We start from the raw sequence: 16,131 nt of genomic DNA on the forward strand, positions 1-16,131 counted from the left end.
AGTTCCAGGAATTTGACCCAGTCACAGTGAAGAAATGGCGATATAGTTCCAAGCCAGGATGGTGTGTGACTTGCATCTGTTACCCTTGCTCTGTTAGGTGGTAGAGGTTCCGGGTTTGGAAGGTGTTGTTGAAGGTGTCTTGACAAGTTTTTGTAGTGCATCTTGTATATGGCACATGTTGCTGCCACTGTGCAATGGTACTGAAGGGAGTTACTTTTTAAGGTGGGATCTTTCCTGATCAAGAGGGAACTTTGTTTTTGTTGGTGTTGAGCTTCTTGAATGTATTTGGAGCTGTACTCATTCAGGCACTTGGAGAATATGAGTAATGCCATTGAATGTCAGGGGGAGCTGGTTAGATTCCCTCTCGCTGGAGATGGTCATTGACATTATATGACACGTGTGTGGCTTGAATGTTACTTGCCACTTCTCAGCCCAAGACTGAATGTTGTCCATGACTTATAGCACTGTTTTAGTACCTGAGGACTCGTGAATAATGCTGCACATTGTACAATCATCAACAAACATTCAAATTAAGATCTCAAGTTGGAGGGAAGATTATTGATGAATGAGGCTGCCGATGGAAGGGCCTTGGACACTACCCTGAGGAACCCCTAAAATGATGTCCTGGGACTGATTGACCTCCAACTACCATCATCTTACTTTGTGCTGGAGGATGTCTCCAAATGGTGGAGAGCTTTTCCCTTGATTGTGAATGGCTTCGGTTTTGCTAGGGCTCCTTGATGCCATGCACAGTCAGTTCCTGCCTTGATCTTAAGGTGCCTACTCTTGCCTCACCTTTGAAATTCAGATTTTTGTTCATGTTTGGATCAAGGCTGTCATGAGGTCAGGAGTCCAATTGCCTGATGGAATCCAAACTGAGTTTCAGTAAGCAGGTTACTGCTGCGTAAGTGCCACCTGTTAGCATTGTCAATGGCATCTTCCATCATTCTTCTGTTGATTGAGAGTACACTGATGGGGTGGCATTTGGTCAGATTGGATTTGTCCTGCTGTTTATGAACAGGATGTATACAAGATGGATCACCATTATGCACTTCTGGTTGAAGATGGTTGCTCCAGGCGTGTTCTTCACACTAATGTGCTGAACTCCACCATCTTTGAGGATGTTTTTTAAAGTTTATTTATTGGTGTCACAAGTAGACTTGCATTAACACTGCAATGAAGTTACTGTGAAAATCCCCTAGTCACCACACTCAGGCGCCTGTTCAGGTACACTGAGGGAAAATTTAGCATAGCCAACACACCTAATCAGCATGTCTTTCAGACTGTGGGAGGAAACTGGAGCACCCGGAGGAAACCCACAGACATGGGAAGAGCGTGCAGACTCTGCATAGACAGTGACCCAAGCAGGGAACCTGGGTCTCTGGTGCTGTGAGGAGTAGTGCTAACCACTGTGCCACCATGGATGGGGTTATTTGTGGAGTAGTTAGTTGTTTAGTTGTCCACTACCATTCATGACGGAATGTGGAAGATTGCAGATGCTTAGATCTGATCTGTTGGTTGTTGGGTCACTTAGCTTTGACCATTGCATGCTGCTCCTGCTCTTTGGTACACAAGTAGTCCTGTGTTGAAGCTTCACCATGTTGTCATTCTTTTAGGTATGCATGATGATATTCCCCGGGTTGATCTTCTGGCTAGATTGTGATGGTAGTTAGGGGATATGCTGGATCATGAAGTTACAGATTGTGATAGAATATGATTATACTGCTGCTGACGGCCTCATGGATGCCCAGATTTTATTCGCTCTCTCCTTATTGGTGCGGGTGTCTCGATTCGACCAGATTATTTTCTCTTGGGGCTGGCAGAGTTGACCTTCAGTGGTATCTTGGGGGGGGGGGTGCAGGCATTTGCTGATGGAATAGTCATAGGGATTGGGATTTCTTCCTCTTTTTGTGGCTGGGTTGCTTTCTATTGGGACTTGATCTTGTTTGGTTTATGGATAATATGTGGCACTTGAGATTTTAACACGTGCCCTGAATATGAACCTTTCAATTTCTTCTTCCACAAGAGGTCAGTTTCCTGAGCTGCCAAAATCAAACTCTGTCGTTTTCTGCGTTCCTCTAAACATTGGATGCTGCTTCTGAAGACAGCCTGTGTTCCCCTACTTGCAACAGGTTGTCTTGTTTTCTTCTGTCAAGGTCTTTAACTTTTCAATGTTAGGTTTCGCTATTCTACCTGTTTCTGGTTGATGGTCTTTGGGTGGGCTTGTCACATCATGTTGTGTGACAGTTATGCTGACAGCACCACATACCCACACATTGTCATTGGAATATTGTGACTGTGTGAGGTATCTATCAATTCTGCTTTTGGAGCAATTTCTTGCCATAAGATGTTGCTTTACTTAAAACAAAGGCTTTTTATATTTCCTCTTTGTCTCCTTGAAAGTGCTGCTTCATGTTACACAAGCGTTAACTGCAGCCTCCAGTATTTTATCCAAATAATGTTTTCTGTGGGCTTCGGTGAGAATGGCCAAGCTATTTGACCTTAGAAAGCACCAGAGTTGAGCTCCTGCCATCTCCTGATATCCACACATTCAGTTTCTAGTAATGATCATCTGATAGGAGGTCGGGAGCAGCAGGGAGAAGGTTGATGGTGAGTGTGGAGCTCAGTAAGAGTTCATCCCTGAAACTCCTGATATCTATTACCGAGGGAGATAAAGGCAGTGGATGAATCATGATATCCAGGTTCCTTCCCGTGACACATGCCAACCAGTCTTGGACAACTTTTTGACATTGCCTTATCATGGCTGGGTCAAAATACTGGAACTCCCTATCCACAGCATTGCAGGAGCATCTTCACTACATGGGCGGCAGGCGAAGACTCACCAACACCTTGGGGACAAAAGGGATGGGCAATAAATATAGGTTTTACCAGCAATACAAAATTAAAATGCTGGGAAGTAGAACATTGTTTTCCTGTCCTATATCCTAATAAGACAGCATTAGGCAACTCCTATCCCCCACCCTATTGCCATGATATCACTCCCTATACAACGCTATGCTTCTGTGTTGAGAATGCAAGAATAAGTGGGTAAGCTGAATTTGGTGAGATTAAAAGAAACTGGTTAACCGTTCGAAATGCACACAGGTCAGTGAGTATCTGAAAATGACAGTCTACTGGTTAATATATTAGCTTCATCAAGTATAATGTATTGTGTCTCTTGCCCATCAACCTGCCCCCCACCCCACCCCCCACCACATTTGCCAGCCCAGTGTCAGAGAACAAACCAGTGTGCCTTTTCTTTTGTCTAATTTGTGCTTCTCTCTTTTTCCCTCCATGTTCAGTTTGGAGCACTGGATCATCCAAATCTGGAGATCTTTGGTGAAGAGCAGAGGTTCTCTGAGCTTATAATGGAGTATGAGCAGCAGTGCAGGGTTGGTATTGGTCAAAAAATCTTTTTAAACATTAGAAGATGTTATGGACAGGAGGGGGGTTATTTTAAATAGCCCTGATTTCTATTCTCTCCATCCATCCGTAAACAGAAGTGTGTTTTGATTTGCTTCCTCTTTTATAAGCAGTGGTGTATTTCCCAACTCAGTTTTGGCGTGATACAATTTTCTATTAATAACTGCACAGCAAACTCGAGATAGGATGAACTCAGAGGGTTAGTTTATTTGTACACACTCAAAACACAGTAGAAGGGTTGCTACATAATCCTCTATGAGCTTGCATGGTAAAAGAGGGATAGGGAAAGTAAGATTTACAGGGCAAACACCACAGAGAAAATAATGAGTATTTCATGCGTGTCCATAATCCAGAATTAAAGTCCAATGGTGAATTCCTTCACAGAGGTTGGCAGGCTGAGCGGATACTGGATAATTTACTTTTCCAGTAAAGTTGACCGCTATGATGAGATAGGCACACACAGATGAATCAGTCTTGTAGATAGATGATGGTACAAGGTCTAGTAGAATTAGTATAGTGAGGGCCAAGTAGGCAACCTGGCAGGGCCTCTTTTCTGTGCTGCTAATAGGTAGATGGAAAAAGGACAGACTGACGTTTCTTAGTACCACAAGGCAATATTACTGTTTCAGCAGCTGGGGGTTCATGTCGCATGGACTCACACCTCTCCACTTTGGTTTTGTCAAAGGGTGTGTGTCCCTTTGTCTGGGTCCCCGAGATTGTTAATGTTCCAACTGTTAAACCCTAAAGTGAGGTTGTAGGGTCCTTTGTCATAGCACCCATATTAACTCCAGTTGGCCAGGGGTGGCTTATGAAATGTGGATGACCTTTGCGTAGTTCCTTTTGAATTTGGTCTCTGCAGCCCACAGGAGATCACTAGGGTCTCTTCAGAGATAACAAGGTATCTGTTTCTGCAAAACTGCCATATTAGCTCTTATTGTTTAAGGGTCACAGACAGACATAACTTTAGCCATTTTAAAAAGCCCAGTTTTTTAAATTTTAGAAATTAGCCACCAGGATATCTATATATACTTTAGAAAACAAGTGTTAGGTCTTAGCCCCCTGACGTAGTACCTGAGTTGATTCCTGCATCAGTTTACTATTCGGTGATGATGGAGGAGTGTTGGCTGTGTGCTGCATCAGGCTCAGATTCCACTCAAGCACAGTGCCGGAAGACTCTGAATGTCTGTCGAAAGGCATCCCTGGCAAGAGTCAGGAGAAAACTGGAAGTAAAGGTCAAATCTTGTTTTTTCTAATAGTTTCACGCATTTCTAACATTTCAATTATCAAACTTCCTTAGGGGCGGCGCGGTGGCCCAGTGGCAGGGGCAGTGCAGTGGCACAATGGTTAGCACTGCTGCCCCTCAGCTCCAGGAACCTGGGTTCGATTCCTGGCTTGGGTCACTGTCTGTATGGAGTTTGCACGTTCTCCCCGTATCTGTTTCCTCCAGGTGCTCCGGTTTCCTTCCTCAGTCCAAAGATGTGTGGGTTAGGTGCATTGGCCATGATAAATTGCTCCTTAGTGTCCCAGGATGTGTAGGTTAGAGGGATTAGTGGGGTAAATATGTGGGATTATGGGGCTAGGGCCTGGGTGGGATTGTTGGCAGTGCAGACCCAATGGGCCAAATGGCTTCCTTCTGCACTGTAATGTTTCTATGACCCTCCCTTGGACAGTTTATTCTTTGGCTTTTCAAGTTAATTTTGATTTCCTTAATTCTGTTTTTTTTTAAATTAACGGGCAGTTTGGAATATGACAGGCTAGATTGTGTATCTAGAAACAGGAGGAGGAAAGCCTGTGCTACCAATTTAATGGATTCTGGCTGATCTGTATTTTAAGCTATAGCTTCATATATCTTGATACTTATACCTATCAAACTCCTTTTCCAAATGTTTCAACTGACCTAACCTCAGTAGCTCTGTGGGGGAGAGAGTTTCAGATTTCCACTACCGTGAAAAGCTTCTTCCTGACTTCATCCCTGGACAAGCTGTCTCTAGTTTCTGGTTCTGGACTCCCCTGCCAGAGAAAATAGTTTCTACCCAATTTACCCTTCAATCATCTTAAAGACCATCAGACATCTGGAGGACTGCAATAGAGCAATAAAGGAATGAGATGAGTGGCGAGAATCTAAAACTTGCTACCACCCTGAGTGGTTGAGGTCGCCAGCATTTAAAAAAGAAAACAATTGATGTTTAAGTGGGTGGCACGGTGCACAGTGGTTCGCACTGCTCCCTCATAGTACCAGGGACCTGGGTTCAATTCCAGCCTTGGTTGATTGTGTGAAGTTTGCATATTCTCCCCTCGTCTGCGTGGGTTTCCTCTGGGTGCTCCAGTTTCCTCCCACACTCCAAAGATGTGAAGGTTAGATGGATTGGCCATACTAAATTGCCCTTTAGTGTCCCAAGATGTGTTTGGGGGGGGGGGGGAGTTCTTTCTATACTGTAGGGATTCTATAATATTTTAAAATGTCCCCTGTAAATTTTTATTGCTGTGCATAGGCTGTTTAATGCAAGGTACCTTTACATTATCATCTGTGACTGTGCACGTGTGGTACCTGAAAGGGAACAACCCTGTGAGTGGCCTGCACAGTATCTACTGGATTTGACTTGCGGGGAACATTGTTGCCTTAATGCAGTAAATTTCCCCAAGATGTTACACTGGACATTATGAAACTAAATGTGGCACTCAGCCACATTAGGGCAGTTGAACAAAAGCTTGGTCAAGGAGGTAAACTTTAAAGAACAATTTAAAGGAGAGAGAGAGAGGTAAGGATGGGGAGAGACTTGCAGAGGCATTTACAGAGTCTAGGGCTCCTGCTGCTGTAGGTGCGGCTGTCAGTGGTGGAGTGATTAAAATGGGGGCTGTGCAAGAGGCCAGAATTGGAGGACTGCAGAGATCATAGTGGGTCGTAGGACTGGAGCAAGTTACAAAGATGGGGAAGAGTGCAGAAATTTGAAAATAGAGGAGAATTTTAAACTTTAGGCGTTGCCAATAGGGCACCAATGTAAGTTGGTGAGTACAGGGGTGAGAAGTGAATGGACTGGTTCTGTGTTAGTAGGTAGTAGAATTTTGGATGAATTTGAATATATGGAAGGTGGGAGGTTGGCTGGGAGAGTATTGGAATAGCCCAATCTAGAGGTGACCAAGGCACGGAGGAGGGTGTCAGCAGCTGAGGAAGAGGTGGAAACAGGTGATGTCATCAAGATGGAGGTAGGTGATCTTGGTGATGAAGCACTGAATATTGTTGGAGGTTCATCTCAGGATCAAATTGGGGGCGTCAGTGGTGGGGCTTTTGATGAGGGTGGGGGAACGACTGTGACTAGTTTGAAAAGGACGGGGACTGTACCTGAGGAGAGGAAACCATTAAAAATATCAGATAACATGGGGCCATGAAGGGAAGTTGGTTGTCAGCAATTTGATGGGAGTAGGGTTGAGGAAACAGGAGGTGGGTGTTATGGACAAGGTGAGCTCAAAGATAGCATGAAGGAAAAGAAGTGTAGGAGAGAAATTACAGAAAGAAGCCAGTTTAGAGTTTAGGGCAGAGGGGACTTTTGGTAAAGTTTGGCTTGGTGGGCCTGGGAAAAAGCAAGAAGTATCAAAGACAGCTGAGCCAATAGCCACAATCTTACTGACAAAAAGCCCATGAGCTTTTTGCAGTTGCTGAATGCCAGATGGGTATGTGAGGGGAATTGGTGAATATGGTGATCGGGTTAGATAAAGTAAGGTAGGAGGAAACATGTGCAGAGCATATGCACTATTATAGACCAATGGATCAAATGACCTGTATTTACTCAGTAAAATTCTATGTAATGTATGTGAATGGGTAAAAACTGCAGAACTGTAAAGCAATTCTTTCTCATTTCTGGGACACTTGCAAGGTGTTGAATTAAATATGCTTATGAAGCAAGTTTAATAGTGATTTGAAATTTCTACACCTCAAGATGCATATCTCAATCTTTCCCATTTTATCTGTTTTCTTTTAGGAACCTGTGCTTTTTAATCTCCTTTTCCTCACTCTCGAATAGGTATTGACTGAATATCGTACAACACAGTATTAGGAAATGACTGTTCTCACTGTTGGTACAGTGTTGATTGGGATTAAAAGCACCCGGGTCTGACAGTTGCTGTAGTGACCCCTTATGTTGGGGAAGTTAAACTTCACAAAGAGAGTTCTGATGTTGGTGAGGTCTATTTGGTTGATGGCTGTTTCGACAGTTTGATTTGTCCACATATTTAATTAAAATAAAATCTTAAAACCATTCAACCTATCACAATTTATTTTCTTGTTGTTTTTATTTGTAACCATTAATAATTCTGCTTAAAGTTATGGACAAATACTGATGTCAATGGAAAGAAATCTCTTATTGATGACATTCACCCTTAAATTTCTCTTATTTCTTATCCAGACGGAAAGGATTAGATTGTTCTTCATGCTACTCCACAACAAATGTGAAGTCTTTATAAAAGCAGAAAAAAACCTGTACTTACCTTGTTCACTGTCTCTCTCTTTACTCTAATGCCTTCCTTTTGGAATTACTAGAGGGTGAAGGTGAGCATCAAATTAATATGTTTTAATGATTGAGATTTAATCTATTTTTTAAAAGTACAGATCTATTTTAACATTCAAAGTATATTCTTGAACTTGTTTGACGTAATTAGCTGCTAGTCTTCATATTTCCAGCATCACTTGCAAAAAATGGGCGAAGAGGCAAGAGGGTAACCTGTCAAACACTTGCCAATTTGAGGTGATCATCTTCACCCCAACTCTCTCTTGCCTTGAACCTGAGCATAAGATCAATTCTCATATTTTCTTCTTTTCCAACTTGGTGCATCAACAATATACTTCAGCAAGCCCTACTCTCTCTCAAATTTCACAGTGATGAGATTTGGCAGACATGAATTATATGCAGCCAACTTTACTATTCTCGCCAACATTTACTTCAAAAACCAAGAGATTTGCCAGTTTATTGTAGTGCCTTTCAGTTGTTGGTCACTCTGTTGTGCCTAAGTTAACTACTGTCCAACCTCCAGTCTCCCCCTCTTTAAAATACTGCCATGTGAAGTTGTCACTCAGTTTTGTACCCACCTCTCCCAACAGTACATAGTTCTGGTCTTCACATTACAAAAGGAATATAAAAGCACAGGAGAAACTTTAAAAAAAAGATTTGCAAGGATGCTATCAGAACTGAAAGGGTAGAGTTATCAGGAAAGACTGAATAGGCTAAAGCTCCTTTCCCTAGAAAAGAGAAGATGGGTGACTTTAGAGAGGATGTTTCCACTTGTGGGGATCCAAAACTAGCAACCCTAAGTATAAGCTAGTCAGTAGTATATCCAATAAGATGTTTAGGAAAAGTGTTATTACCTAATGAGAATGTGCAACTCACTACCACATGGAGTGGGTAAGGTGATTAGCATTGATGCATTTAGGGGGAATCTAGATAATTACATAAGGAAGATAGGATTATTAGAATATGATAGGATTTGATGAAGTAAGGTGAGAGGAATGCATGTGGAACATATACACGGAAACAGGCTTTTGTTCTTGAAAAGCTTATCTTGGGATCAAATGTGACACTAAGTTTGCAAACACACTGACTTGATTGCAGACTGTTGCCAATGAGAGGGATGGATTCGGTAGTGAGGGAATGTAGTTTGGTAAGAAGTCTCACAACACCACGTTAAAGTCCAATAGGTTTATTTGGTAGCAAAAGCCACTAGCTTTCGGAGCGCTGCTCCTTTGTCAGGTAAGTAGGAGTTCTGTTCACAAACAGGGCATATAAAGACACAAACTCAATTTACAAAATAATGGTTGGAATGCGAGTCTTTACAGGTAATCAAGTCTTAAAGGTACAGACAATGTGAGTGGAGAGAGTGTGAAGCACAGGTTAAAGAGATGTGTATTGTCTCCAGCCGGGACAGTTAGTGAAATTTTGCAAGCCCAGGCAAGTCATGGGGGTTGCAGATAGTGTGACATGAACCCAAGATCCCAGTTGAGGCCGTCCTCATGTGTGCGAAACTTGGCTATCAGTCTCTGCTCAGCGACTCTCTTTAACCTGTGTTTAACCCTTTCTCCACTCACATTGTCTGTACCTTTAAGACTTGATTACCTGTAAAGACTCGCATTCCAACCATTATTTTGTAAATTGAGTTTGTGTCTTTATATGCCCTGTTTGTGAACTGAAATCCCACTCACCTGATGATGAAGCAGTGCTTCGAAAGCTAGTGGCTTTTGCTACCAAATAAACCTGTTGGACTTTAACCAGGTGTAGTGAGACTTCTTACTGTGTTTACCCCAGTCCAACGCCGGCATCTCCACATCATGTAGTTTGGAGCAGGGACTGAAAACAATGGCTTTTAGTCTCCCCAATATTGAAAGACATTTCTGTTACCTCTCATGTCCTGGCCAATATTCATTACATTGCTGTTTGTGGCTGCTGTGTTTCATACATTACAACAGTGGCTACACTTCAAAAGTATGTTGGTGTCTGTAAAGTGTTTGATATGCCCAGTAGTTGTAGAAAACACTGTATAAATGTATGTCTTTTCTCCTTTCTGTTCTTGACTGTCTTGTAAGGAAATCTTGCTACTAGAATATCAATGGCAGGAGTTTTAGCTTTGACTAACAAGCAATTTTAGTCTGCAAACTAAAGCCATACTTAAGAAATTGTCTTAATTTTCACTAGAATACACTCGGGCCAACCTTAATGTTCTAAATTGACAGAGAGTTCAGTCAATCAGGTGTTCAAGACAGGAATTTGCTGCTCGGAATTTGCTGCTCAAAATTTGAATTGGGACATAATTTGGGTGACTTCTGAGTTGAGAGTAAAGTGTCCGTTTTGAGAATACAGGAGTGTGAATTGAGTTTGTGGTATCAAGTATAATCTCACAGAGCTAAGGAAAGGGAAACTCAGCCAGAGTTCATGATCTCGGTTCCTTAGTGGTGATACCTGCTGGAAAATGAGGTGAGGACTTGGATATGATATAACCTGCTTGCACTTTCTGTCACTAAACTGCCTGTTCATACTCGTTCGCTTATGAATAGTCACTGAGAATACACTAGTTCAGATAATAGAGGGTCAACTTGAGTACAAGTTTGTGTCTTATTGGGAGTCACCCATTGTAGGGGTGGAGGGAGAGGATGCTGGAGTGAGGGGATAATATTTTAAGGAAAGGGGATAATATTTTAAGTGATTCTATTCATCAAAGCTTGGAGTTTTTTCTCCATGGGCAGACTCCAGAAATTACGCCTGATTTTGCACCCATTTTACCGGTGCCAATTTGCGCCCAAGTATCCTCTCAATCTCATTCAAATATAGTCAAACCTAATTTGGGTGTAAGTCAGTGTAAACAATCTGGCTCTGAAGAAATGGTAAACCCAAAACAGTCTGTTTCTTTGGGTTTTCAAATTAAAAGTTTCAACTTATTTTGTCATTAATGCATATCGGGCATAGCATGACTAGAAACCCACCATCGGGATTGCTTCCCAGATTTCGATTTTACTTGCACTTTGCCCCACAAATCTATACAAAGAAGGTGAGGTTTTTTTAAAAACACTCTATTTTTTTGACTTTTAATTGTGAATTATCATCTGTTTTTGAAAATCGAGCAACGATATTGAAAGATTCCCCTCCCAAACCTGAACAATGCAGTGTCGGGTCACTTTGTGGTCAGAGGTTTCTTTGAAAAGAGCATTTAATGGGATGTCTGCTAATTTAATAAAAGGACAGTCGGTGCTATTGGTGATGGCCTAGTGGTATTATCACTAGACTTTTAATCCAGAAACTCAGCTCATGTTCTGGGAACCTAGTTCAAACCCTGCCCCACCCCATGGCAGATGGTTGAATTTGAATTCAATAAAAAAAATCTGGAATTAAGAATCTACTGATGACCATGAAACCATTGTCGATTGTTGGAAAAACCCATATCATTAATGTCTTTTAGGGAAGGAAATCTGCCATCCTTACCTGGTCTGACCTACATGTGTCTCCAGAACCAGAGCAATGTGTTTGACTCTCAACTACCCTCGGGCAACTAGGGATGGGCAATAAATGCTGGCCAGCCAGTGACACCCACGTTCCAAGAATGAATAAAAATAACTTTCTGCCCGATACTTAGCAATGCCCAGAATTCTCCCATTTTTTAAGCCATATGATGGGTTTGCACTTTTTGAAGTGTGTTTGTATGCGAGTGTGGAAGAAACTTTTGGCCCAGATGTTTTCATGTGTATTTGATGCAAAAAAACACAGCTGTTTCATGGCAACAATATTTTTTGGCATATTGAATATCAGCACCACTGCATGAGTCAATGAGTTGGAGATGGTTGGAACTAGACATCTCTGAACTTGTAGCCAAAATATAGAAAACCGAGTCTCCTGAGTATAACACAGTTACTTGTCCAGCAAAATGCAGCTTGGAGAATAATTACATAATACAAATTACGTGTGAAAAACCAAACCCAGTCATTTTACAGCAGGTGTGATTGACAAGGAATCACCCAATCATCTCCATTCTGCGTCACTTTGTGACCCTTTCTCTTTCGTTATCTAAGATTTTTGTGCTTATTCCCCCAGGAGTTGCGTGACCGAAATGATGAGCTACAATCTGAAATGCAAGTGCTCCACTCACAGCTACACCACAGGAAACGTCGCAATGTGGGCAACAAGAAGAATTCCATTTGTATAGACGCTGATGGTAGAGTCATCGTGTGCGAGTCTGTTCCTGGTAAGTGATGGCAGATTCACCATTATCCCTTAGCCCTGTAGCGGGATCCCCTTTTTAACTCCACCCAACGGGCTCACTTTGGGCTTGGCACACCGATTGTCCAAACCCCACCACTGCCCGGGTGATCCTCTCCCTCTTACCGGTGGACTCACAGCCACCTTGCGCCTACTCCGCTAGAGTAGCGCCCCCGAGAGAGAGAGAGAGAGTGGAAAGGAAAGTCTCTGCCCACCTTTACCTGGCAGCCTTTCCTGAGTGGGCGGTTTCGAAGCGCCCAGAATACCCTCAGTTCTAGACTCCGGAATTATGGTAAGGGATATTTAATATTGTGACTTGGTCAGAGATCGTTGGTGAGAAATTGAAAAGATCAAAACGGACTCCAATGGAAGTCAAAGATATATATATATTTATTAAAACATCAAGGTCAAGATCACCAAACACCAGGAAAACAACACACAGTGCCTTATGCTCTATAAGACTATAGCTATGGAAGGAATACTAAAACGGACACAACGAGAATGCTTACTTTACACAAGTTTACCAGTGTCTTAAACTATGAAAGGTGCATGCAAAAGCTCCCCCCCACCCCCCCTTTCCCCAAAGCCTCATCCACTATGATGATCTCGGGAACTTCGCGAATTACCAGAGGATACTCACAATCCTAGTTTAAATTGCTCAGTGGGCTTCGGGCTGCGTGCTGGAGACGAACGAGAGGCAGGAAACAGGAGAAGAGAGAGGAGAGAGAGAGATGGCCGGCCTGACCATCCTTTTATATTGTAAAACTTGAATTTTTTTCCTGCCAACTCCGCCCCCTTCCCACCGGCAGTTCCACAGACAAAGGCTTGCTAGTGTTATCTGTAGCTGCGATCTTACAGTCCATAGAGACCAGATGATCCCATCCCAGTAATAGGTATCTTGCTCTCCTTTATTGTTCCATCGGAGATCGTTTAATCGTTTTCCCATTATGGAAATGGGCTTCCCCTCGCTCTGGGACAAGGCCATTATCACCTGTATTGAGTCCAGACCAGGTGTATTGTCTTGCTGCCGGCCTAGTCTGGTGATGTCGTCAGTTCCCTTTTGTGCTGCTGATAAGCTAATCAGCAGTCCGTCTGGTTTCTGGCTGCTTGCAATTTTAGGACTGGGCCTCTTCTCACACACACACACACACACACACACACACACAGGCTGGCTGAGCTCCCTGGGAAATTTTTGGTCAAGTCCTGCAGCCAAATGTGGCCACTTTCATAGTTCTTTAGGGTTCAAGTCCTTTTCCCAGCTCATAAAAAGGCCTGAGTTGCCTGAAAATCTTACAGCCCTGCTGATCCTCCCTCCCCACAGTATTACATTAAGTTATTGGACAGGGGAATAACGTGGACGATACAAAATCCTACGAGTCAATATTCTGGTTGAGAATGGATTTGGGAGATGCGTAGCCCAGAGTAGTGCTTTATTATCTATGTTGTTCAAAGGATAACTATTTGAAAGAAAAGGATGTAAGGAGATAACTTAGATTTCTATAGTGCCTTGCCGTGCCTCAGGATCTCCTAAATTGCCGTACAGCCAATGAAATGGAGTCACTGCTTAAATGTAGGGGAACGTGGCATCCAGGCCCCACAAACAGCAGTGAAAGATATGACCCAATAATTTGTTTGTAGTGATTAAATAACAACAGAATGGTTACAGCACAGAAGGCCATTCGGCCCATTGTGTCTATGCCAGCTTTCTGCAAGAGCAACTCGTCCTCGGTTCCATTTGTCCTTCCAGTGGGAATAGTTTCCCTTAATCTGCTCCGTCCAGACCCCTAATAATTTTGAACACATCTATTAAATTTCCTAATTGGTTGACAGATAAATATTGGCCAGAATACTGGGGGAGAACTACTTCTGCTCTTCTTCAAAATAAGACCATAAGACATAAGAGCAGAATTGGGCCACTCGGCCCATTGAGTCTGCTCCACCATTCAATCATGGCTGATATTTTTCTCATCCCCATTCTGCCTTTTCCTCATAACTCTTGATCCCCTTATTAATCAAGAACCTATCTATCTCTGTCTTAAAGACACTCGATGACCTAGGCTTCTGCAGTAAAGAGTTCCACAGATTCATCACTCTCTGGCTGAAGAAATTCCTCCTCATCTCTGTTTTAAAGATCATCCCTTTAGCCTGAAGTTGTGCCCTCTAGTTCTAGTTTTTCCTACTAGTGGAAACATCCTCTCCATGTCCACTCTATCCAGGCCTCACATCCTGTAAGTTTCAATAAGATCCCCGCTCATCCTTCTAAACTCCAACGAGTACAGACCCAGAGTCCTCAACCGTTCCTCATACGACAAGCTTTTCATTCCAGGGATCACTCTTGTGATACTCCTCTGGATCCTTTCCAAGGCCAGCACATCCTACCTTAGATATGGGGCCCAAAACTGCTCACAATATTCCAAATGGGGTCTGATCAGAGCCTTGAACAGTCTCCAAAGTACATCCCTGCTCTTGTATTCTAGCCCTTTCGCCATGAATGCTAACATTGTATTTGCCTTCCAAACTGCCGACTGAACTGCACATTAACCTTAAGAAAATCTTGAACAATGACTCCCAAGTCCCTTTGTGTTTCTGATTTCCCAAGCATTTTCCCATTTAGAAAATAGTCTATGTCTCCATTCCTCCTTCCAAAGTGCATAACCTCACACTTTTCCATATTGTATTCCATCTGCCACTTCTTTGCCCACTCTCCTAACCTGCCCAAGTCCTTCTGCAGCTCCCCTGCAGGATACTACCTGTCCCTCTACATATCTTTGTATCATCTGCAAACTTAGCAACAGTGCCTTCAGTTCCTTCCTCCAAATCGTTAATGTATATTGTGGAAAGTTGTGGTCCCAGCACTGACCCCTGAGGCACACCACTAGTCACCAGCTGCCATCCTGAGAAAGACCTCTTTATCCCCACTCTCTGCCTTCTGCCAGTCAGCCAATCCTCTATCCATGCCAGGATTTTACCCCATGGGCACTTAACTTATTTAACAGTCTCCTATGCGGCACCTTGTCAAAGGCCTTCTGGAAATCTAAATAATTCATGTCCACTGGCTCTCCTTTATCTAACTTCCTTGTTACATCCTCCAAAGGACTCTAACAGATTTGTCAGACATGATCTCCCCTTGACAAAGCCGTGCTGACTCAGTCCTACTTCATCATGCACTCCCAAGTACTCTGTGATCTCATCTTTAATAATGGACTCTTAAAATCTTGCCAACGACTGAAGTCAGACTAACTGGCCTATAATTTCCCGTCTGCTACCTCCCTTCCTCCTTAAGCGGTGTTACATTAGCTACTTTCCAGTCCTCTGGTACCCTCCCTGATTCCTGAAAGATCACCACCAATGCCTGCACAATTTCCTCAGCTATCTCTTTTAGAACCCTGGGGTGTAGTCCATCCGGTCCATGTAATTTATCCACCTTCAGACCTTTCAGTTTCCTCAAAACCTTCTTAATGATGGCCACTACATTCACGTGTACCCACTGACTCTCCTGGAGCTCTGGCATCCCACTGGTGTTTTCCAATATGAAGACTGATGCAAAGTAACTATTCAGTTCCTCTGCCATTGCTTTGTTTCCTATTATTACTTCTCCAGCCTCATTTACCAGTGGTCCAATGGCTATTTTTGCCCCTCTCTTACCTTTTATATATTGAAAAATACTCTTCCTATCTTCTTTTATATTACTAGTTAGCTTACACTCATATTTCACCTTCTCCCCCCTTATTGCTTTTTTAGTTGTCCTCTGCTAGCTTTTAAAGCCTTCCCAATCCTCTGGCTTCCCACTATTCATGCCACTTTGTATGCTTTTTCTTTTGCTTTTATGCTGTCCTTGACTTCCCACGTCAGCCATGGATGTCTCGTCCTCCCCTTAACATGTTTCCTCCTCCTTGGGATGAATTTCTGTTGTGCCTCCCGAATAACACTGAAAAAAAAACCTCAGAAATAGTCCCTTTGCATCTTTTATTCGCATTGG

The 16,131-nt window shown here is 42.9% G+C and overlaps 1 protein-coding gene across 1 annotated transcript in view; it reads left to right on the forward strand.

The window, feature by feature from the left end:
• ninl (ninein-like) overlaps window positions 1-16,131 on the forward strand; it is a 132,453-nt gene that overhangs the window by 85,049 nt on the left and 31,273 nt on the right. Inside the window, exons 13-14 of the mRNA XM_078230189.1 lie at window positions 3,303-3,392; window positions 11,988-12,138. Coding sequence (XP_078086315.1) covers window positions 3,303-3,392; window positions 11,988-12,138 — 241 coding nt within the window. The remainder of the gene's footprint in view (window positions 1-3,302; window positions 3,393-11,987; window positions 12,139-16,131) is intronic.

The sequence above is a fragment of the Mustelus asterias genome, chromosome 15 (assembly GCF_964213995.1).
Source record: "Mustelus asterias chromosome 15, sMusAst1.hap1.1, whole genome shotgun sequence".
Taxonomy (NCBI): domain Eukaryota; kingdom Metazoa; phylum Chordata; class Chondrichthyes; order Carcharhiniformes; family Triakidae; genus Mustelus; species Mustelus asterias.